Source organism: Rhamphochromis longiceps, linkage group LG11 (genome assembly GCF_057381845.1).
Source record: "Rhamphochromis longiceps isolate RC_006_pf linkage group LG11, R_longiceps_female_GT1.1, whole genome shotgun sequence".
Classification (NCBI taxonomy): Eukaryota; Metazoa; Chordata; class Actinopteri; order Cichliformes; family Cichlidae; genus Rhamphochromis; species Rhamphochromis longiceps.
The window spans coordinates 2,470,001-2,492,374 of record NC_140567.1 but is presented as its reverse complement, the minus strand read 5'-3'; the positions used below and the strand labels follow the sequence as shown (position 1 = coordinate 2,492,374).

The following is a 22,374-nucleotide window of genomic DNA, read 5'->3' as shown; positions in this document are numbered from 1 at the left end:
AGAATTTTACCATAAATTTATAGATTTGCTATGTCCTTTTCTAACTGAAGTATTACATGAAGCCTTTGAATTTGGACGACTCCCTGCAAGTTTTAATCAGGCAGTAATATCACTAATTCCAAAAGGTGACAAGGATTTAACTTTACAGACCAATAAGTTTAATCAATGTGGATTGCAAAATTCTATCCAAAGTTTTAGCAACAAGGTTGGAGGTTGTAATACCACAAATTATTCATCAAGATCAAGTAGGGTTTATCAAGAATAGATCTGCTTCTGATAATATGAGGAGATTACTACACCTGCTGTGGCTGAATAGAAATAACACAAATCCTGTATTGGCTATATCTTTAGATGCACAGAAAGCTTTTGATAGGGTGGAGTGGAACTTTCTGTTCACAGCCCTGGAAAAGTTTGGAATAGGTGACAATTTTTGCAGATGGATTAGAACCATGTATTCTGGTCCAGAGGCAGCTGTATTTACAAATGGGGTACTTTCTCCTTTTTTTAGTATTTCCAGATCAACACGTCAAGGATGCAATTTAAGCCCATTGCTATTTATAATATTTTTAGAGCCATTAGCTATTCAAATCAGAGAAAATGCAGAGATTAAAGGTGTATTTGGGGGAGGCAGAGAACACAAATTATTCCTGTATGCAGATGATGTGCTGATATTAAACCAAGACCCAACTAATTCTATCACAAAACTATTAGAGGTGATTAATACATACTCAATGTTTTCGGGGTACAAAATTAATTGGCATAAATCAGAGGCGATGCCAGTTTCCCAGGCTTGCAGTCATAACTTAATATCGGGCTTTAACTTTAAGTGGGTGGACAAGGGAATGAAATATCTTGGAATTGAATTGGACCCCAATATTGAGGATATTATGGCTAACAGTATGGGAAAATTATTAAACAAGATCAATAAAAACTTGGGTAAATGGAGTAAACTAAATTTGACATTGTGGGGAAAAGTGAACACAGTTAAAATGGTTGTGGCACCGCTCATCAACTATTATACAGGAATGCTGCCTATGTGTATCCCGCGACGGATGTTGCAAAGCTACAATAATATGATAAAAGATTTTCTTTGGAAGGGTGGTAAACCCCGTATTAACATAAATCGACTGTCCCAATCTACACTGAACAAAAATATAAACGCAACACCTTTGTTACTGCTCCCATTCCCCATGGGATGGACGTAGAGACCTAAAATTCATTCCAGATACACAATATAACCATCCCTCCCAAACAGTGGTCACAAATCAGTCCAAATGTGTGGTAGTGGGCACATCTGCTATATTGAGATAATCCATCCCACCTCACAGGTGTGCCACATCAGGATGCTGCTCTGACATCATGAGTAGTGCACAGGTGTACCTCAGACTGCCCACAACAAAAGGCCACCCTGGAATGTGCAGTTTTTTGCGCTATTGGGGGTCTGGGGACCCAGAACCGGTCAGTATCTGGTGTGACCACCATTTGCCTCATGCAGTGCAACACATCGTCGCATGGAGTCTATCAGATTGTCAATTGTGGCCTGTGGAATGTTGGTCCACTCCACTTCAATGGCTGTGCGAGGTTGTTGGATATTCGTGGGAACTGGTACACGCTGTCGTATACGCCGGTCAAGCACATCCCGAACATGCTCAATGGGTGACATGTCCGGTGAGTATGCTGGCCATGCAAGAACTGGGACATTCTCAGCTGCCATCTGCCCTGAACAATGTGAACCATGATTCATCCGTGAAGCGCACACCTCTCCAACGTGCCAGACGCCATCGAATGTGAGCATTTGCCCACACAAGTCTGTTACGGCGACGAGCTGGAGTCAGGTCAAGACCCCGATGAGGACGACGGGCATGCAGTTGAGCGTCCCTGAGACGGTTTCTGACAGTTTGTGCAGAAATTGTTTGGTTGTGCAAACCAATTGTTCCAGCAGCTGTCTGGGTGGCTGGTCTCAGACGATCTTGGAGGTGAACCTGCTGGATGTGGAGGTCCTGGGCTGGTGTGGTTACACGAGGTCTGCGGTTGTGAGGCCGGTTGGATGTGCTGCCATATTCTCTGAAACGCCTGTGGAGACGGCTTATGGTTGAGAAATGAACATTCAATGCATGGGCGACAGATCTGGTTGACATTCCTGCTGTCAGCATGCCAATTGCACGCTCCCTCATTGCTTGTGGCATCTGTGGCATTTTGCTGTGAGACAAAACTGCACATTCCAGGGTGGCCTTTTGTTGTGGGCAGTCTGAGGTACACCTGTGCACTACTCATGATGTCAGATCAGCATCCTGATGTGGCACACCTGTGAGGTGGGATGGATTATCTCAATATAGCAGATGTGCCCACTACCACACATTTGGACTGATTTGTGACCACTGTTTGGGAGGGATGGTTATATTGTGTATCTGGAATGAATTTTAGGTCTCTACGTCCATCCCATGGGGAATGGGAGCAAAAACAAAAGTGTTGCGTTTATATTTTTGTTCAGTGTAAGAAAGAAGGGGGACTAGCCCTGCCCAATATAGAGTATTATAGTATCTCTTTTGAAATGGCTAGATTAGGCAAACATTGGGCAGGGAAAAATAATATAGACTGGATTTTAATAGAACAAGAGCTTGCATCTCCATTCACACCAATTGATATTTTATCACAAAAAGTGAATAATCACGGTAAGACGCAAAACCCTATTTTGAAATTTTCGAAAATGGTATGGTTGGAGGTGCATAAGAAATACAAACTTGTGCCATATGTACAGAAGTATGCCCCCTTGTGGTATAATCCTAAAATTAAAATTGGTAAGCAGACTGTTTACTGGACACAATGGCTGAGAAGAGGTATCAGAACTGTTAGTGACCTATTTGAAGGGGGTGTTTTCATGTCGTATGAGGATATTAAAAAAAAGTTTTGTTTAGAGGGTAACAGTCATTTCTGGAAGTATTTGCAAATAAGAAACTGTTTAAAAGGAGGAGTTACAATAACATGTGAAAGTAACTCGATAGAGAATTTCATGCTACTACCCCCATTTCTGTGCACAGCTGCGAAATGGTATAATATTTGCCCATGGATTAAAAACAATATAAATAAGAGCCTGAAAAAAGTATGGGAAAGGGATCTAGGGCGTACAATGGATGAAGATACATGGGATTCTATATTGTCGAACAATGGATTATACATTAGGGAAGCCAGGGGAAAATTTATTCAATACAAAATTCTTAACAGATACTATTATACTCCTTCAAGGCTGTATAGAATGGGGATTGGTAGAGATGACTTGTGTTGGAAATGCCAACAAGCCAAAGGTACTCTGATACATGCCCTCTGGGAATGCCCGCTGGTTTTTCCAGTTTGGAACACTGTACTGAATTATTTGCAGGGGTGGACACTTTGTAACCTACCCAGATCACCTAAATTATGTTTACTAGGAGACAAAGGAGAGGTGCCGCAATTAAGTAAACACCAGTTTAGAGTGTTAAGTACTGCATTGGTAACATGTGCCCGTGTCATTTTGGAACACTGGAAGGACTCTCATATTCCAACGCTTAAAATGTGGAAAGACAGAATGATTGGGAATGTTGCGTGCGAAAAGATGCTGGGAAAAATACATCATGTGACAGAAGCTGCGCTGGAACAGTGGGACAATTTTTGCACCTACATGTCTACCTGACTTGGACATTTGAGTTTAATACAACATATGTTAAAACCTCACTTGTTTTGTTTTGTTTCGTTGTGGGTTTTTTTTGTTGGTTTTTTATTTATTTATTTATTTTAGTTATTTATTTTGTTTGTTTGTTTTTGTTTGTTTGCTTCTTGCTTTTGGTTGTTGCATCTCTGTATTTGCTGTTATAAAATGCAAAATCTAATAAATACTTGAATTATAAAAAAAATAAATAAATTAAAATATGCAAAACAAAAGGAAGATGCACATTCTCTGTCATATGGGTCTGCATGAATAAACTTTCTGAATCCTTTATCATCTGCATCTGAAAATAGTTGTGGATGATTACTATACCTTTCTAATGTGACGTTGTTGTCCCTGGCTCTCTTTCCCTCCTGCTCTGTTCCTGTGCTACTGCGAGTGTAATTACCGCCCCTACCCCCTCTTCCCAGTGCAAGCACAAGTTGGGGTCTGCCGGGGAACAGCTAGCGGGGCCTACGCTATCTTCGGCTGCACCAGCTACAGGGGCCTGGCTAGCTACGGGTGAATCAAGGGTGCAAAGCCGAGTCTTTCAGTAATTCAGTAATCATGCTACTAGTGAGTTGGCTACGAGCTAAGCTAAGCTAGCGATACAGTAGAGAGACAGTGAGTGAATACTTTGGCTATAAATTAGGTAGTGAGTACACAGACAGTGTGCTTTGGATCAAGCACATGAAGATTATACTATGATAAAACTATGATAAACCCCTGTTCTCTGTTTGCCATCTGAGGCGTGGGGATGGGGGTGATGGTGCCTAGACCTGGGTATATAGAGTATATTTGGGGAGTGTGAGTGTGTGTACAGTGTTCATTTCTGTTTGTCTCCATGTTGAGTGAGTGCTGAGTATATGTATATATATATGTGCATGAGGGTGGGAATGCATGTTTGTGTCTGTGTTTGCCTGTTTGTCTATGTTTATGTGTCAGGTTGGGTCTTAGACTCTACCCATATGGAAAAGATATATATAAATCTTATAAAGTTTGTATCTGTCTTGTGTGAAACTTGTATGAAAAGCATACGTACTACAAGAAAAGGCTTTTGTGTTTCTGTTCAAGGAGTGAAACTATGGAACAAACTGAATATGGAATTAAAGCAATGTCCAAACATAAAACTGTTCAAAAAGAGTTATAAAAATATGATCTTCTCGATCTATAAAGAAAAGGAAAATATTTAAATTAAGTGAATGTCTCTATTTAAAAACAAACAAACAAAAAATTCATGATGTGATATTATAGTATATAGTATATCAGAAATCTGTTCACTATTTTTATTACAAATTATATCAGTAAGGAAGCTGACTAAATATTCACTGATAATTTATGGGACAGGGGTGGGATTAAATAAGTGTATACTTCTTCCCACTCCCTTTCAACATGTAAATTAATCAGAATGTTTTTTTGTATGTAATTTGTATAGTATATATATTTTTTTCTCTCATTTCTTTTCTAAATGTACTTGTATATTGTTCACATGTTGAAATAAATTACCAATCAATCAATCAATCAATCAATCATATAAGAGTGAAAACAGATATAAGATCCCTTGAAAAATTATATGATGAAACTTGTATGTTTTGGATACTAAAACAATATATGAAAGTGATGAGAAAGTGGCCACTTTCATGAGTAAAGCATATAAGTTTTTACTATTTCTTTTCCATATGGGTACCTCTCTGGGAATCTCAGGCCACACCAGATGTGAGGTTATCTCCCCATATAAATATGAGATAGCTCCCAGTTTTCTGTGACCCCAAGGCTTGGAGAGGGGCTGCTGTGACTCGTTGGGGGTCGGATGAACGAGAAAAGACGAAAAGAAGAAAGTAAAAAGCGAGCATGAGGAGACAGAACAAAAAAGAGACTAAGGGAGAAGGCAAAATGACATGCTACAGTGGAGAATAGATAAGGAGTGGAGAAGAAATGCTCACTGCATCACAGACAGGAAGTCCTTTAAATAAACAAACAAACAAACAAAGAACTGTTTTATTTGTTGTTATCTATCATATGCTTGGCCCTTACTCTGAGTTTCTACCTCATTTCCCAGACTTTTAAAAAATCTGATTTAGTTCTCAGTTCAGATAAAATAATTATAGACACTATGAGTAAGAGCCAAACAGACGATCGATAACAACAAATAAAAGGCTAAGTCAGGTATTCAAATGAATTCAAACTCTGTCAGTGTCCTTAGTTTATTACTGATTGATTTAAATTAGAATATTCTTCCTGCAAACAGATTTCTATAAGACTGGAAGTTGAGGAGAAAAAGCTGAAGTTTAATGAAACACTCGTGTTTATGCTTACTTTTTTTTTTTAAATGCTTACTTTTTTGGCTTTTAGCCTTTTTTGGGACAGATGCAGTGACGATAGACAGTACAGCTGAGAGAGAGAGGTGAGGACACACAGCCCGGGTTTGGCCCAGGCCAGATGCTGTCCTGCCATACGGCATATAGCTCACCCACTGAGCTAAACCAGCACTCCATTTTAATCTTTCATACAATTGAAATAAGTCATAATTACAAATAAATTACAAATTTAGATTGAGAGAACTGACCTGAGATTCACTTGGACTCGGAGGACATCGGATTCTCCTAGCCTTGTTATCTGAAGAAGAGGTGATATTATAGACACCTCTTCAGCTCTGGCACACTTCATGTTTTGTAGAAATCATTTAACATTATTTAAAAATCCTCAAATTCGTTACTTAGAGGCTTGCCTTTGGCAGGCTATTCTCTACAAGCTTGTTGTCACGGTCCTGGGACCCAGTTTTGTTCTGTTTTTTTGATCATTGATTATTTTTATCACTGTTATCACTACTAGTATTTAGGTTTATTTCTCAGTATTTCTAGCTCTCTAATTCGTTATTATGTGATTACTAGTTCTTAGGTTTTGTTATGTGGCTTCCCTGTGTTCTGTGTTGTCTACTCTGTGCCCTCCTATCCCACGTTTCAGGTTCCTATGTTCTGTCTCCCCCGGTCTCTGTTAAGTTTACGTATCTTGAGTTAAGTCGATGTGTTTTCTGATTTACTTTGAAAGTGCGTGTCTCATGTCAGTGCTTCTAGGTTTGCTTCCCTTGTCTAGTTTAGTCTGATTTCTCCCAGCTGTGTCTCCCTCCTGTCTCCCATTCCCTGGTTACTGTGTTTTTAGCCCTGTGTTTTCCTTGCCCTATGTCGCGTCGTAACCTCATAATTGCCCGTGTGGTGAAGCTAGAAACTGACATGTTTCACCAGTTTAGTTTTCTGTTTAGTAATTGCCAACAAATAAAGCTGAGGTTTTTGAGTTCACGTTTGTCTCCACGAGGCCTGCGTTTGGGTCTATCATCCTGCCTGCACACAGCTATGGCACTTGTGATCAAAGAAAGGTGCCTGTGGTGGCAGTGTGGTCCATGGCTCAACTTCAAGGGAGGGGCGGTACAGCAGGCTCAAGGGGTTCACAGTGCCATACTTCAATACCCTATAGCTTTGCAGTATGCCCAGAACACCTCGCTCAGGAGGTGGCCAGGAGGTATCCTAGTCAGATGCCCAGACCACCTCAATTGGTTCAGTTTAATGTGGAGGAGTAGCGGCTTTAGTCTAGTTCCCTCCTAAATGACTGAATTTCTCAAACTATGTCTAAAGGAGAACTGAGCCACATTCTGGAGACAACAAAATGTTCACCGCTTGTATTTGCAATCGCATACTTTAGGTCACTAGCCAGGCAAAGGTAGGGATGTTTATCTGTCAGGGGCCACTAGGCTGGTACGAGGGCTGAACCCAAAAGCAAACTCAATTGACTAGTGAGATACAGTGAACTTAAGTTTATTTAATCACAAGGAAAAAAGAAGGAGAACTTTGGGGGGTAGGAGACAGAGGTGAGGGTCTTAGATGTTGCAGTCACTATAAGCAAAGGGAGAGAGGGATTAGTGAGGGAGTAGGAGGAATTGCCAGGTAATGATTAGAATGAAGAAATTACAGGTTACTGGTTAGATGAGAGACTGGGGTCCGGAGGGAGGGAGGAAATGGTGTGAGTGTCTGACAGGGTGAGAGTGAGGCAATCCAGCCAATTTGCATGATCCAGAGGTGAGTGGCAGGCAGCAGGGCAGGCAGAGTGAATTTCTGTGAACGCTGTCGGAGTAGCTAGTCCATGAGCTTTTTCAGGTGAGAGGAGAGATGAATCCAGAACACGAGAATCAGCTGCAGGTGTGGTGGGTAATGATTCTGGTCAGAGGTAAAGAAAAACACAAGGAGACCGGTTATACGAAAGAAAATTTCTAAGATTTAAGTGTGCAAGAGCCAAGTTACCATCATGGGGTAGTGGACGGTCTAGCAGAGTGTGGAAGCCAACGCACATCTTAAGTACTGGACAGCTCTTTGCTGTTTGATGGCTTGCAGGTGGCCACGGCAGGTGGGGAATGGCAAACCCAGCTCTGGGGATTGGGCCAGGATGGCCAGGCAGTAGACGTCATTATCAACTAGTAAAATCAACACCATAGCATATTTCTATTCAGATCTCTCTTTACCACAAGAGACCAGTAAAGCATATGCATCACTGCAGACATGGCTCCAATCCATTTGTCACTCCCCCGCTCTCCTTTCTCTTCACTTTTGACCCCCAGATACTTGAATTCCTCCATTTGGGGCAACAACTTGTCCCTAACCCCAAGAAGGCTCTCCAATCTATTCTTGCTAAGAACTTTCAAGCCCCACACTTGAAAGTGCTAACTGGTATTCCCATTGCTTCACATTGGGCCGCAAACTGTTGATGTACAAGCTGGATGCCACCACCTGATGAAGCCAACAGAACCACAAAAAATAGAGATGAGATCCTGAGACAACCAGAGGGGAGGCCTTTTGCTACTTAAGACTGCCTAGAAAGTTTGTTTAAAAAATTATGAACATAATCATAATCCCAACACCTGCTGGGAATGAGTCTATTGTCAGCAAGACAGACCAAGCTCTTGCTGCAGTTGCACAAGGACCAAATGGCCTTTGCTAATGAGCTAGATGCCCCATACTTCCAAAGCACCTTCCATACAATGTCTCGAGGGATGCGGTCAAATCCCATAAAACACATGTAGACTGTAACCCCCATTTAAACTTGAATTTCCTCATTAGGATAAAGATCTGGTTTAGCGGTCTATGACCAGGATGACAATCACTGAATCAGAGGTTCGAATTATGGACAAACTCTTGTCTCCAGTACCCTGGCATAGACTTTTCTTCCTAGGGAGGCTGAGTAGTGTGATCCCACTGTAATTGAATCACACAAGTAACCACCACCCCTGTCTGCCAATCCAGAGGGACTGCCCTGGATCTCCAAGTGATGTTGCAGAGGTGTGTCAACCAAGATATACCTATAGTAACTCAAGGCAAATCACCTGGGGCCCTACCACTAAGGAGTTATTTAACTACCTTACTCACCTTGGACCCATTGATCCGGAAGTTGTCTGTCTCGTCCCCAGACTATTTTTCTTCAATAGAAGGCATGTCAGTGGGACTGAGAAAAGTAGTCTTAACACCAAGTCAGCAACCCACACTGAGAGCCTGATGGTTTGCTGGAATTGCCTCGAGGCTGACCAAAAGGCTTCTTCCATGACCTTAATGAACTCCTCCCATGAGCTAAGGCTGCATCCACATAGGAATACTAATAATTTGTAAGGAATAACTGAAACTGTGAAAACCATGTTTGGAAAATATATAAAATATATAAAATTCCCCTCCCACCCCTGCGGGCGTTCTATCCTCCAAGCTGGGGTCCTCTACCAGAGGCCTGGGAGCTTGAGAGTCCTGCGCAGTATCTTAGTTCCCAGGTCTGCGCTCTTCTGGACAGAGATCTCCAATGTTGTTCCTGGGATCTGCTGAGCACATAGTGCTTTGATTACCACCGGGACCACTGTTACCTTCACCCTCCACATGTTCTCCAACTCTTCTCTGAGCCCTTGGTATTTCTCAGGTTTCTGGTGTTCCTTCTTCCTGATGTTGCTGTCATTCAGAACCGCTACATCTATCACTACGGCTGTCTTCTTCATGGTTGGAGAAAGAGAGGAACCAGGCATGGAGCTCTGAATGCAAGGCAGTGTGTTTATTTACAGTGGTAAAAGGTTAACAACAGTTCAATGTGCAACGTAGTCAGTTGTGTCCCCCTTCCCGTGCTCAAACAGTGCGTGGCAGTGAATTTTCCTTCCTCCTCCAGGTAGACTCCCATGCTTGTGATTCTCCTCCATCCCTGTTCCTAGTTGCACACAGAACAGCAAACAGTTAATCACTCATCTGGCAGGCAACACTTAACTACGCAAACGGTCAGAGAATACTACCAGGCTTAGTGCAATACTCCAGCGCTGACTGTCGTTCGGCCACACCAGCTCTGCCTAAGATGGTGGATGATTAAAGGCAGCTGTTGGCTGGATCAGTTGCAGGTGTGGCGGCTCCAGAGCGGCAGCACACCCGGGTCGGACGTCACTCATTGCCATGCGACCTCCGTAAACAATTGCCACGGAGCCGGAGAGGAAAATGAAAGAGAGAGGAAAACACACACACACAGGCAGGTCGACCGGTCGGGGAACCGTCCAACCCTGACATTCTGTTTGTCTACCACCACTATGTCCGCTTGGTTAGCCATCACTTTTTTGTCCGTCTGTATCTGGAAGTCCCACAGGATCTTAGCTCGGTCATTATCTGCCTCCTTTTGGGGCGTCTCCCATTTTGACCTCGGGACTTCCAGGTTATACTTGGCACAGATGTTCCTGTACACTATGCCGGCCACTTGGTTATGGCGCTCCATGTATGCCTTGCCTGCTAGCATCTTGCACCCTGCTGTTATGTGCTGGATTGTCTCTGGGGCATCTTTACACAGCCTGCACCTGAGGTCCTGCCTGGTGTGACAGATCCCAGCCTCTATGGATCTTGTGCTCAGAGCTTGTTCTTGTGCTGCCATGATTAGTGTGCTGTCTTTCAGTCCAGCTTTGTCCAGCCACTGGTAGGATTTCTGTCAGCCACCTCCTCTATCTGCTGGTGGTACATACCGTGCAGGAGCCTTTCCTTCCATGATGGTTCCTCCTCTTGCTCCTCTTTCTTGGGTTTCTGCTGCCTGATGTATTCACTGAGCACACGTTTGGTTGGGGTGATCTTCCTGATGTATTCATGGATGTTCCCTGTCTCATCCTGGACAGTGGTGCTGATGCTCACTAGTCCTTGGCCTTCTTCTTTCCGCTTAGCGTACAGCCTCAGGGTGCTGGACTTGGGGTGAAACCCTCCATGCATGGTAAGGAGTTTCCTGGTCTAAGAAGTCCTGGACTAGGGACTCTTGTTAATTATCTCACTGAGGGGGTTCAGGCCTATGCAGAACAGCAGTGGGGACAGAGCATCTCCTTGGTAGATCCCACACTTGATGGTGACCTGTGCTATGGGCTTGAAGTTGTCCTCTAGTGTTGTCCGCCACATCCCCATTGAGTTCCTGATGAAGGCTCTCAGGGTCCCATTGATCTTGTATAGTTCTGGGTATTCTAGGATCCATGTGTGGGGCATTGCATCATAGGCCTTCTTGTAATCAATCCAGGCAGTGCACAGGTTGGTCAGCCTGGTCTTGCAGTCTCGGCTGACTGCTCTGTCTACCAGTAGCTGGTGTTTTGCTCCACTGGTATTCTTGCTAATTCCTTTCTGTGCCCCACTCATGTATTGAGTCATGTGCCTGATCTTAGCCGCTATGATGCCTGAAAGGAGCTTCCACATGGTACTGAGGCAGGTTATTGGCCAGTAGTTGGATGGGACTGGTCCCTTCTGGGGGTCCTTGAGGATCAGGACGCTCTGGCCTTCAGTTAGCCATTCCAGGTGTCCCTCGTCAACTAGCAGCTGGTTCAGTTGTGCTCCTAGATGCTCATGGAGTGCAGTCCATGAGGCATGAATCATGTTGGGGCCTGGTGCTGTCCAACTCTTCATACTGGAGACCCTTTATTGTCTTCTACTGTGATGGTTACTGGTCCCTGTTCAGGGAGCTTGCTGTGGTCTGCCCTCAGACCCACTAGCGACTGAGCAATGCTGTTATGGGTTGCATGCTTCTCCCATATTCTCTTCCAGTATTACTGTCTCCAGCCTTGGTGGTGCTGTTCTCATATTGTTCCCCTGCTACTGAGAGTACACCTTGGCTGGTTGTGGAGAACAGCTGGTTCATTCTCCTGCCTTCGATCTCTCTGGTGTACCTCTCCAAACAGCTGGCCAAGGCTTTGAGTCTTTGCTTGGCAGTTTCCGGCATCTCAGGTATGGGCAGCTTGCTGTACTTCTTAGGCACCTTCTTTGTTGCACCTTTCTGCAGCTCTAGTTTCTGTGTGTGTGTGTGTGTGTGTGTGTGTGTGTGTGTGTGTGTGTGTGTGTGTGTGTGTGTGTGTGTGTGTGTGTGTGTGTGTGTGTGTGTGTGTAACTGTTTTGCACTATAATTTACTCATAAAAGAGTTCATTTAAAAAAAATCTATTTTCATGCATTTTTTATAAATAATTTTTCCTTCATCCTTTATTCTATAGTAAGAAATATATAAATACCACGAGAGATAAAATATGTACTAAACATACACTTTACTCAAAGTTCTTTCCTTTTCTTTTATATATAGAATATGTTTGGTAGAAAAGATTGTGGTCAAATGCTTCAAAAATAATTTGATAATAACACATCTCAATATAATGTCAGAAAGGCAGCTTTCCTGGTAACACTGTCGGATATCTACACACAATCTCAGGCAGCACCTGGCACAATGTTTCCCACAACACCAACACCTATCTCACTGAGTATGAAGAATGTGAAATATGAGACGAATGTTTCTGTGTAATTCCATATGTATCCTTTTGAAGACCGACTGTCATCCATCCATTTTCTTAAACACTTCTCCAACTATAGAATTATTCCTTAGTCTCTGGACTTTTTGTACTGAAATATATCTTCACCATAACACATGAAGGTAAAACTGTTTACATAAAATAAATAAATGTAATATTGTTTCTTAAGGAATATTGTAAGTTTTCATTAAACCCAAATTAGACGACAAAGTCATTAGTATTCTATTGTACCTGTGGCTGACAATGGAGCATAGTAGAATCATAAACTATGCTCCTATAATTAAGGTTAACCATTAGGTGAAGCAGCTAACTAAGGCACAACATGCTTAAATACAGTGTTATAACCAATAAAGTATTTGCTAAGGTAAAAAGTGGACCTGGTTTACATTGGATAATCAGGCATCATTAGAACGATGGTTGACCTTTTCTTTGGCTCTTCGTCTGGCTCGCTCCAGTTCAGCCATCATGGGTAGGGGACCCTCATACATGTTGGTCTTGATTGCTCGAAGTTTCTCCTGGTAGTCTTTTGGCAAGCCGTTCTGTTCTGCTCCCATTACAATCACCTGCAGTCATTGATGAGAATATATTTGTTATAACCATGACAGCAGCCACAAATGTCAGTTGTCAACTGTCTTCAGTGTAATAAAGCAAGAGTGAGCTTCCTATAACTTTTAGGTATACCCATTGACCTGTTTCAGGGCTCTAGACTAACTTTTTGCCATGGGCGTACCGGTACGCCTAACTTTAAAAAGTTAGGCGTACCGGCACAAAAGTTAGGCGCACACAAATTTTCTAATAATTGATATAATATAAAGTGTTTTTCTGGATACACTGTGCTTTTTCAGCATTCAAAGATTGATGACACCGTGTCAGAGCACTGGCTATGAATTTCAGAAGGATCAGGCCTTAACTTAACAGAAAAGTTAGCAATAGTTCTTTTCCTATTACAGCTACATCCACTCTGTCGTGCCTAGGCTGCTCACTAGGGCTGGGTATCATCACTGATTTCTACAATCCATTCGATTCCGGTTTTCAAAGTCCCGATTCGATTCAACTTTGCCTCAGACAGTCAGAAATATTATAATTCTGATCATTTATCAGTACTGACTTCATCAGAATTGTGAACATCACAGCAGATGCCTTTGTGTGAAAGTAACTGAGAATAAAACAGAAAAACATGAAGGAGATTTTCCTGGTCTGGCTTTTTATAGCAGAAAACCCTAAAAATATTCTACAATGTTCTGCATATAAAGTTTAAATTTCTTCAGTATTGAACAACAGAAAAAATAGGCTTTCTTGTCCGAGGTCATTTAAGTGAAAAAGAAAAGAAAAAGACAGCAGCCACAGCCTGTAAACAACGGTAGACTGGTGGGTAATGAGCGAATGAATAATACAGAAAACAGAGATTGGAGACGGAAACTGTTCTTGAAGTACAGAGAGAGAGCTAGCTGTGCATGAAGTGTGATTTTAATAGTCGTGGAAGCAAAACAGCAAAATTCATGACGACATTGATCAAATGTGAAGCGCAGTTTGCTGCTTCTTTTGCTGCTGGCTCGGTGGATTTTGGTTGGAGAGACAAAACCTGCAGCTCAGAATCAGCGCAAAAAGACGTAAACACAGCGCGGACCGGACGCATCAGGATCGCTGAGCTCCGACAGCGTGTCCGTCTGCGGGTCGTCGGGTGAGGAAGCCGAGAAAGACGAAGCGTCGGTCCTCTGTGTTTACGTCTTTGTGTGGAGTCCGTGTACCTGCTCTCATCTGCTGTTTGGTGGTTGTTGAAATGGTTTTGTGAGCTTTAATCTGAGAATCTGGCGTTTCTGGCAAAACACAGTTATGTTTAAAAGTCGATTCAGGATCTAATGAATTGATATGGCTTTATTCAAGCTACTCACCTCCCACTTCCACCTGCACTTTCAACTGGACCACGGCCAATCAGAGAGGTCCCGCCCCTTACTATCTCTGATTGGTTTAGTCCACGATAGGGGCAAAATGTGTGTCTGTTGACCACAGGGAAGGTTGCAGATTTTTTTTTATTTTATTTTTTTGCTACCCGAACAGTTGGTCGCACAGGTGCAACCAAATTATTTTTTTTTAGTCGCACCACTGAAAAATTTGGTTGCATTTGCGACCAAATTGGTCGCACTCTAGAGCCCTGTGTTTGTAACACAAATATCTAATCAGCTAATCACAGGCACACGGACACAATCTCAATGTCAACACAATCTTATGAAGTTCTAACCACGCATTTGAATGAGAAAGAAAGGCGATTTAAGGAAGTTTGACTATGTCATGGTTGTTCGGACGGGCTGGAGTTTTCCAGAGATGGCTAATCTACTGGAATTTGTCAGCACAACCATTAGTGATGTGCGATACCACTGATTTCCTTTCCGATCCAATACCAAGTAAAATTCTGTACAAAAACTAAATGTTTCATTGTATTTCATAATACAGTATATAATTGTATTATGAAATTGTAATAACAGGGCTTCATAATGATTAGACAACATCAGACTACTTGTTATTGCTTAATAATGCAGAATTATCGTATAGAAATAAAAAACCTGAAGTTGTGTGCTAGTTGAACACGTTGCCTGCAGCACTAAAGGACTCCGCCAGAGACGTCTGTCTCGCCCTAGCAGCACCTGTCATGTCACCTCAACATAAGCTCATCATATTCTGTGATGTCATTTAGTCTGAGGTGTTTGACGAGGTTAGTGGTCTTGCCACATGTATCGCAAACCATGTCTTGGCTGTTTGTGGAGGTAAAATACGTCCACACATGACTCCGTTTACGCTCAGCCATTGTTGTGAATGCGCACGCCAAGGGGCTGCGACACATTCGCATATGACTATGAAAGGTGTAAGAAGAAGTAGTTCCTTCCAATTTAGACGATCTGAATGAAATAGTTTCTTTCCACTGTTCCTGTTAATGAAAATCTACAAATTTACCCCAAAGTACTAAAATATCAATATTTTAATATGAGAATCGATTCTAGAACATAAATTACTTGTATTGGAAGAATCGATATTTCAATATCAATCCGCACACCACTAACAACCATCTGCACTGTTCACAAGAATGGACCAAAAAAGAGAAGATATCCTGGGAGTGGTAGTTCTAGGTGTAAAATGCTTTATTGATGCCAGAGGTCAGAGGAGAATGGGCAAATTGGGTTGAGCTGATCAGAAGGCACCAGTAACTCAAACAACCACTTATTACAGCCGTGGCCCTGTGAAATAAAAAATGTCACTTTAGGGCCCAACACGTTAATATTGCAAACCACGCTACGCCTAAAAATACTGTGCATGAATCAACATTTAACCTAAAGAGATGTTTTTGATTGTGTGAAAGACTGACGAGATGTGTGGAGGCCATCGTTGCATTTTAATATTCTTTTCATAACACTATTATATTTTCTATTTTTACTAACATTGATTGGTACTTTACACCAAACACAAATGAAATACATCTGAACTTTTTAGATGGAAGTAAATTTAAAATAGTATTTATAAAATTGCGTACATTTTTTTTTACTTTATTCTTTTATTTATAATATTAAGTATTGGCAAATATAACTTAAATAAGCCATTGGAAATGAATTACAGCCAACTAAAATACGTGTCTGTTCTGAGTCCTAGTGAAACTCAAATAGGCTTTAAATAAATTTAGCTTACTGAAAGCTCTCAACACCTGCAAAAATTACATGCAGAGTGCAAAATATAAGCAGAGCAGTACACACTTCTTCAAATATCAGTGGGCTGGTTCAGTGTCAGGAAGATGGGAGTGAGACAGCTTAGCGTGAGCCAGAGGTTTGATCTGTTTGGCCTGTAAGCAGGTCGACAGATAAGTGATTTAGTATACATATGTACATGTTGGCTAAAATAACACAAACACGTTGTGTTCTGATAGAAATAAGATAAGCTAATACATATTAAGAAGGTCAAGAAGTTTCTTTCATGTGGACTTCGCTATGAGTTTAATTTCCAGCTGTCTCAGTTTTCATGTTTTTTTTTTTCCAGATGACAGGTTAATAATTTACATTAAAAAAAAAAACGAAAATAAAAGGAAAGGAAACAAAATGCACTATTTGACTGTTTTAATGTTTTCTAGGGTCCCTGTCAGTCTCGGGGCCTTAGAATCTATCACGTTTCTCCCCAAGGTATTCAGATTAGCATCTTTGAACCTACAAAATGTTGAACCTTAAGCAGATGGGCTACAGCGGCAAAACATCACACCAGCTGCTGTTCAGGTAAATACAACTGAGGCTGCAACTTGGACAAGCTCACCGACAGTGTTGGGGAGTAACGGAGTACATGTACCGGCGTTACATATTTAAAATACAAAATATGAGTAACTGTATTCTGTTACAGTTGAAATTAACGGATTGCACGGCGGTATTTTCCTGTTTCATATGTTCGGCTATGCTCTCTCTTTTCTGATAATTCCACGCTGTTGGAAACCCAAACAAAACACGCATTAAGAGGCTCTAATGTCTGTGTCCCAATCTCGCGGCCCATGTCACCCCTACTTGCGACCCGCATAATGGCGTGAAGAAATATTTTTTAAAATTATTGTTCAAAAATTATTTAACATGAAGGCAATAGGCAGAGTGTTACAGGCGTAGCCCTAAAGAATGCAGCCTCATGGGCAGTGTAGTCCAGCTGTAAGTAAGCTATTAAGACTCGGCTGTACGCTGTGTTCGTGTTTCCTCTGAAACAATAAGTTCCGTTGCAGCAGCCTTTCAACGCCTCTCTCTGTCTCTCGCTAGCAAAGTGACCCAGACAACAAAGTAAAGCTAGTTTTCAGCTACGAGCCGACATGAACCCGACGTATTAGCCAGAGGTCCCTTTGCTACGGTTCGGAGCCGCGGACCTGTTTTATATACGCGCTGAATAGTTTCTATACGAGATCGCTGCAAAAAGTGCAGCCTTACCTAATGTCCACCTACTGTTACTCATTTATATTAAGATTTAAACATCTAGTTGGTGTTGGTGTGGAGAGTAACCTTCAGTAATAAATCACACAGCAATAGTACATTCATGTAGTTGTAAAAAGCATGATAATATGTTAAGTAATCCGAAGTATTCAGAATACCTTACTCTCATTGAGTAACGTAACAGAATACATTACAGAATACATTTTGGGGCCTGTAATCTGTAATCTGTAGTGGAATACATTTAAAAGTAACCTTCCCAACACTGCTCACCAAAACTGGACAAAATAATACTGGAAAAAAACAGGAGGGTCACAATTAGGCCTCGTATCATCAGCTCAGGCTGCTAGTGTTGCAGAGGCATGCACTGTTTCTGGCTTCCTCTTTGAACACAGTTGTTTCGGTTTCTTAAGTAGAGTGGGATATTTGTATCATGGACATGCAGTCGATAAACACTCTGATTAATGTGAAAGAACGTTTCCAGCACATTTTTGAATCTACATCACAGTGAGTTAACGCTTGTATAAACAGAAAAGGGGGTCCAAACAAGTACTGGCAAGGTGTACCTAACAACATGACTGAGTATATGTCAAGCTTTTTATCAAAGAAACAAAAAAATGCTTTGTTAAATGTATTTTTTAAACATATTTTTCCCAGCTGTTTCATAAATGAATTAGGGTATGATCTGCAGTGTTTAGTTAAGTTGAATCTGTAATCCAGGTAAGGATATTCCAGAAGGAGTTTCTGTTCACTTGGCTTGTTTTAGTATTACCACCAGTGTGTTAGAATTCAAAGATGACAGTAAATTTGAGAATGCCCTGCAGTTCAACAGATACAAGAACAAGCAGAACAGAGGGAACAATGTAGGTAACACACTGTAGAAGACAAAGGTATCAAAACAAAGGCATGCTGTTAGGCATGTTTGGAGCGCTCGTATGTGCTGAGGAACAGTCTAGCATTTTAGCTCACAAGCTGTGAGATCTGTAAAACATAGCAAAGCAATGTGTGTCCTAATTGTTTTGGCCTTTCACATAGTCAGGTGATGGGTGGGAGTAGCAAATGAATCCCTTTTCCAGATGAACCACAGAGAGAGAAATGGATACAAGTAAACATATAACCTGAAAGTAATTCATTGTAAATTCTGTATGTGGTTGGGTTTTACAATGCTGGCTTTGTTTAAATATATATTTTTAAGTGAGAATAAGTGTGTGGATAGCTGATACTAAATATGTTTAGCTAGGACTTATATATACAGTAAACTTTTCATTGTTGCTGATTCAGCTTTATGATCATTTTGGAGGATGAAGAACCTCTCATAAAAAAGCGTGACGTATAATTCCCTCTTGCCCCTCTGGGCTGTCTTTATCCTTCACACTCGGGTCCTGTGCAATTTGTTGTTCTGGACAGAAATCATAACTGTTGTTCCTGGGAACAACAGCTAGCCCCCTAGTCACTCGCCTAGCTTGGGAATTACTGCACTGAGTTCTCTGGTTACCACTGGGACCACTTTGCCTTCACCTGCCATGTCTTCTTCTTCTTCTTCTCTTGGTCTTTAATATTTCTCAATTTCTTTGTCTTATTTCCTGATATCGCTATCATTCGGTATAGCTGCATCGATCACTACGGCCGTCTTCTTCTGTTTGTCTACCACCACTATGTCCGGTTGGTTAGCCACCACCATTTTGTCCGTCTGTATCTGGAAGTCCCACAGGATCTTAGCTCGGTCATTCTCCACCACCCTAGGGGGCATCTCCCATTTTGACCTCGGGACTTCCAGGTTATACTCGGCACAGATGTTCCTGTACACTATGCCGGCCACTTGGTTATGGCGTTCCATGTATGCCTTGCCTGCTAGCATCTTGCACCCTGCTGTTATGTGCTGGATTGTCTCAGGGGCATCTTTACACAGCCTCCACCTGGGGTCTTGCCTGGTGTGATAGACCCCAGCCTCTATGGATCTTGTACTCAGAGCTTGTTCCTGTGCTGCCATGATTAGTGCCTCTGTGCTGTCTTTCAGTCCAGCTTTGTCCAGCCACTGGTAGGATTTCTGGATATCAGCCACCTCCTCTATCTGCCGGTGGTACATACCGTACAGGGGCCCGTCCTTCCATGATACTTCCTCTTCTTGCTCCTCTTTCTCTGGTTCCTGCTGCCTGATGTATTCACTAAGCACACACAGTTGTGGCCATCTTCCTGATGTACTCATGGATGTTCGTTGTCTCATCCTGGACAGTGGTTCTGACACTCACCAGTCCTCGGCCTCCTTCCTTTTGCTTAGCGTACAGCCTCAGGGTGGTGGATTTAGGGTAGAACGATCCATGCCTGACAAGGAAACTTCCTTGTCTTGATGTCAGTGGCTTCTATCACCTCCTTTGTCAGCAAGGTACCTGATCACCAGCAGGATATAGGTATTGATTGCCTGCATGTTGTTCTTCCAATTCATCTCACTCCTCCAGACTTGCCTGACCCTCAGCAGGGTCTGACGGTCAGGCCTGTGGGATTGCCAGGTACCTGTAGCTGTCCTTGTTGTCTGCAATGTTGCCTTCTGGTAGTGCAATCGCCCCAGTTCGGACTACCTTCCCTCTCTTTGTTACCAATCAACTACATTTCTCCAGTCCGAACGACATTCCAATGTCATTGCTGTATAGCCTGGTAGTGTGGATCAGTGAATCGATGTCTCGTTCAATCTTGGCATACAGCTTGATGTCATCCATGTACAGGAGGTGGCTGACAACTGCTCCGTTCCGTAGTCGGTATCCGTAGCCAGTCTTGTTGATGATCTCACTGAGGGGGTTCAGGCCTATGCAGAACAGCAGTGGGGACAGAGCATCTCCTTGGTAGATCCTGCACTTGATGGTGACCTGTGCTATGGGCTTGGAGTTGGCCTCTAGTGTTGTTTGTCACATCCCCATTGAGTTCCTGATGAAGGCTCTTAGGTTCCTGTTGATCTTGTATAGTTCTGGGTATTCCAGGATCCAGCTGTGGGGCATTGAGTCATAGGCCTTCTTGTAATCAGTCCAGGCAGTGCACAGGTTGGTCAGCCTGGTCTTGCAGTCTCGGCTGACTGTTCTGTCTACCAGTAGCTGATGTTTCATTCCTCTGGTATTTTTGCTAATGTGCCCCACTCATGTATTGAGTCATGCGTTTCTTCATCTTAGCCGCTATGATGCTTGACAGGAACTTCCATGCGGTGCTGGCACAGGTTATTGGCCAGCAATTGGACGGGACCAGTCCCTTCTGGGGGTCCTTGGGGATCAGGACTGTCCGGCCTTCAGTTAGCCATTCTGGGTGTCTCCCATTGGCCAGCAGCTGGTTCATTTTTGCTGCCAGACGCTCATGGAGTGCAGTAAGCTTCTTTAGCCAGTATGTGTGGGCTGGGCCATGTCATACCATTCACGGTAATACCGGTATAATGTTGGGCAATGATAAGAAAATGAAATATTGCGATAGAATATGGGTAAAACGTGCATGCGCAGTGCCTTTGTTTTCATATGCACATGGCGGAAAAAGCATGGCGGCGACGCAGAATGAGAAGGACGAAAGCGGATTGTTGAATGAAACGGATGAACCAGAACTGGTTTGTAAAAATGCTGCAGCTTCAGTGGTGGAACTGGTTTGGCTTTCGTCCGTCAGATACACAACAAAGCACTATTTTTGGTAGCGCATGCTAGCGGGCCGTCGTTATTACCGCGTTGTTTGGAAAATACGGCGCACTTAAAATCACTCCTTTGATTTTTCTGAAAATCGACAGAGCCCCTTATAATCCCGTGTGCCTTATGTATGAACTCTGGTTGTGTTTACTGACCTCGAAACCATTTTATGTGCACGGCGCTCGAAAATCTGTCAAATGTTTTAGTACGACTTTGCTGAGCTACGAAGCCGCACCGCTTGATGGATTGTCGGAGCATTACGGCTGTCGTAGGCGGAGCCTCGTGGAGTGATATGTGCTGTGCTTCAACATAATATTACCGTATTGTGTGTGTTTAACCTCTTTAAGTTTTGTGGATATTATACATGGTTATGCTGAGGATATGTCGGCTAATTTCCACTGGAAATGCCTTTTGGTTGAACTGTCAGTGAGGAGTTTGCATTTGCACTGTTACATTTTTATATAACTTTAATGCACATAAAAAACAGCTGCTTGTTTAAGTGAAAATACAGTGGTGGGTTTTGCACTAATAAAGTTGTGGAGTTGTAAAGTATTTTGTCTCGTGTCAATTATATCGTCAGTTATATCGTTATTGCAAATTTTCAAATGTGTATCGTGATAAATATTTTTGGTCATAACGCCCTGCTCTAGTATGCGTGAATCATTTTGGGGTCTTGTGCTGTCCAAGTCTTCATATTGGAGACTCTTTCTTGGATGTCTGCCACTGTGATGGTTACTGGTCCCTGTTCAGGGAGCTTGCTGTGGTCTGCTCTTAGATTGACTAGCCCCTGAGTTGCTGTTATGAGTTACATCCTTCTTCCATATGCTCTTCTAGTATTGCTCTGTCTCAACCAATGTTAGAGCTGCTGTTCTCATATTGTTCCCCTGCCACTGAGAGTACACCTTGGATGGTTCAGCGGAAAACATCTGGTTTATTCTCCTGCCTTCGATCTCTCTGGTATTCCCCTTCAAACGCCTGGCCAAGGCTGTGAGTCTTTGCTCGGCAGTTTCCAAGGTTTCAGGTATGGGCAGCTTGCTGTACTTCTTAGGCACCCCTTCTTCATTACACCTTTCTGGAGCTCTGACAGTTGATAGTTCCCTCCTTACTACCTTGATCTCCTTCTCCATGGAGGGCACTGCTGCTGTGGTGTAGATCAGCTTGTTGGTTTAGGTGATGGTTGCAGTAGGGTTTGTCCATAATGCTGCATTCAAATCTTCTAGCAGCACTTCTGAGGGTGCTTTACTTACTCTTGTTAACCACCTACCAATGGTCAAGGTTTCCTGCTTTGCCATGAATCC

The 22,374-nt window shown here is 42.6% G+C and overlaps 1 protein-coding gene across 1 annotated transcript in view; it reads right to left on the bottom strand.

Moving 5' to 3' along the window:
- Positions 1-12,731: 12,731 nt before the first annotated feature.
- ggctb (gamma-glutamylcyclotransferase b) overlaps positions 12,732-22,374 on the bottom strand; it is an 11,572-nt gene continuing 1,929 nt past the window's right edge. The window contains exon 4 of the mRNA XM_085424228.1: positions 12,732-13,055. Within this exon, the coding sequence (XP_085280354.1) occupies positions 12,888-13,055 (168 nt within the window). The 3' untranslated portion in view covers positions 12,732-12,887. The remainder of the gene's footprint in view (positions 13,056-22,374) is intronic.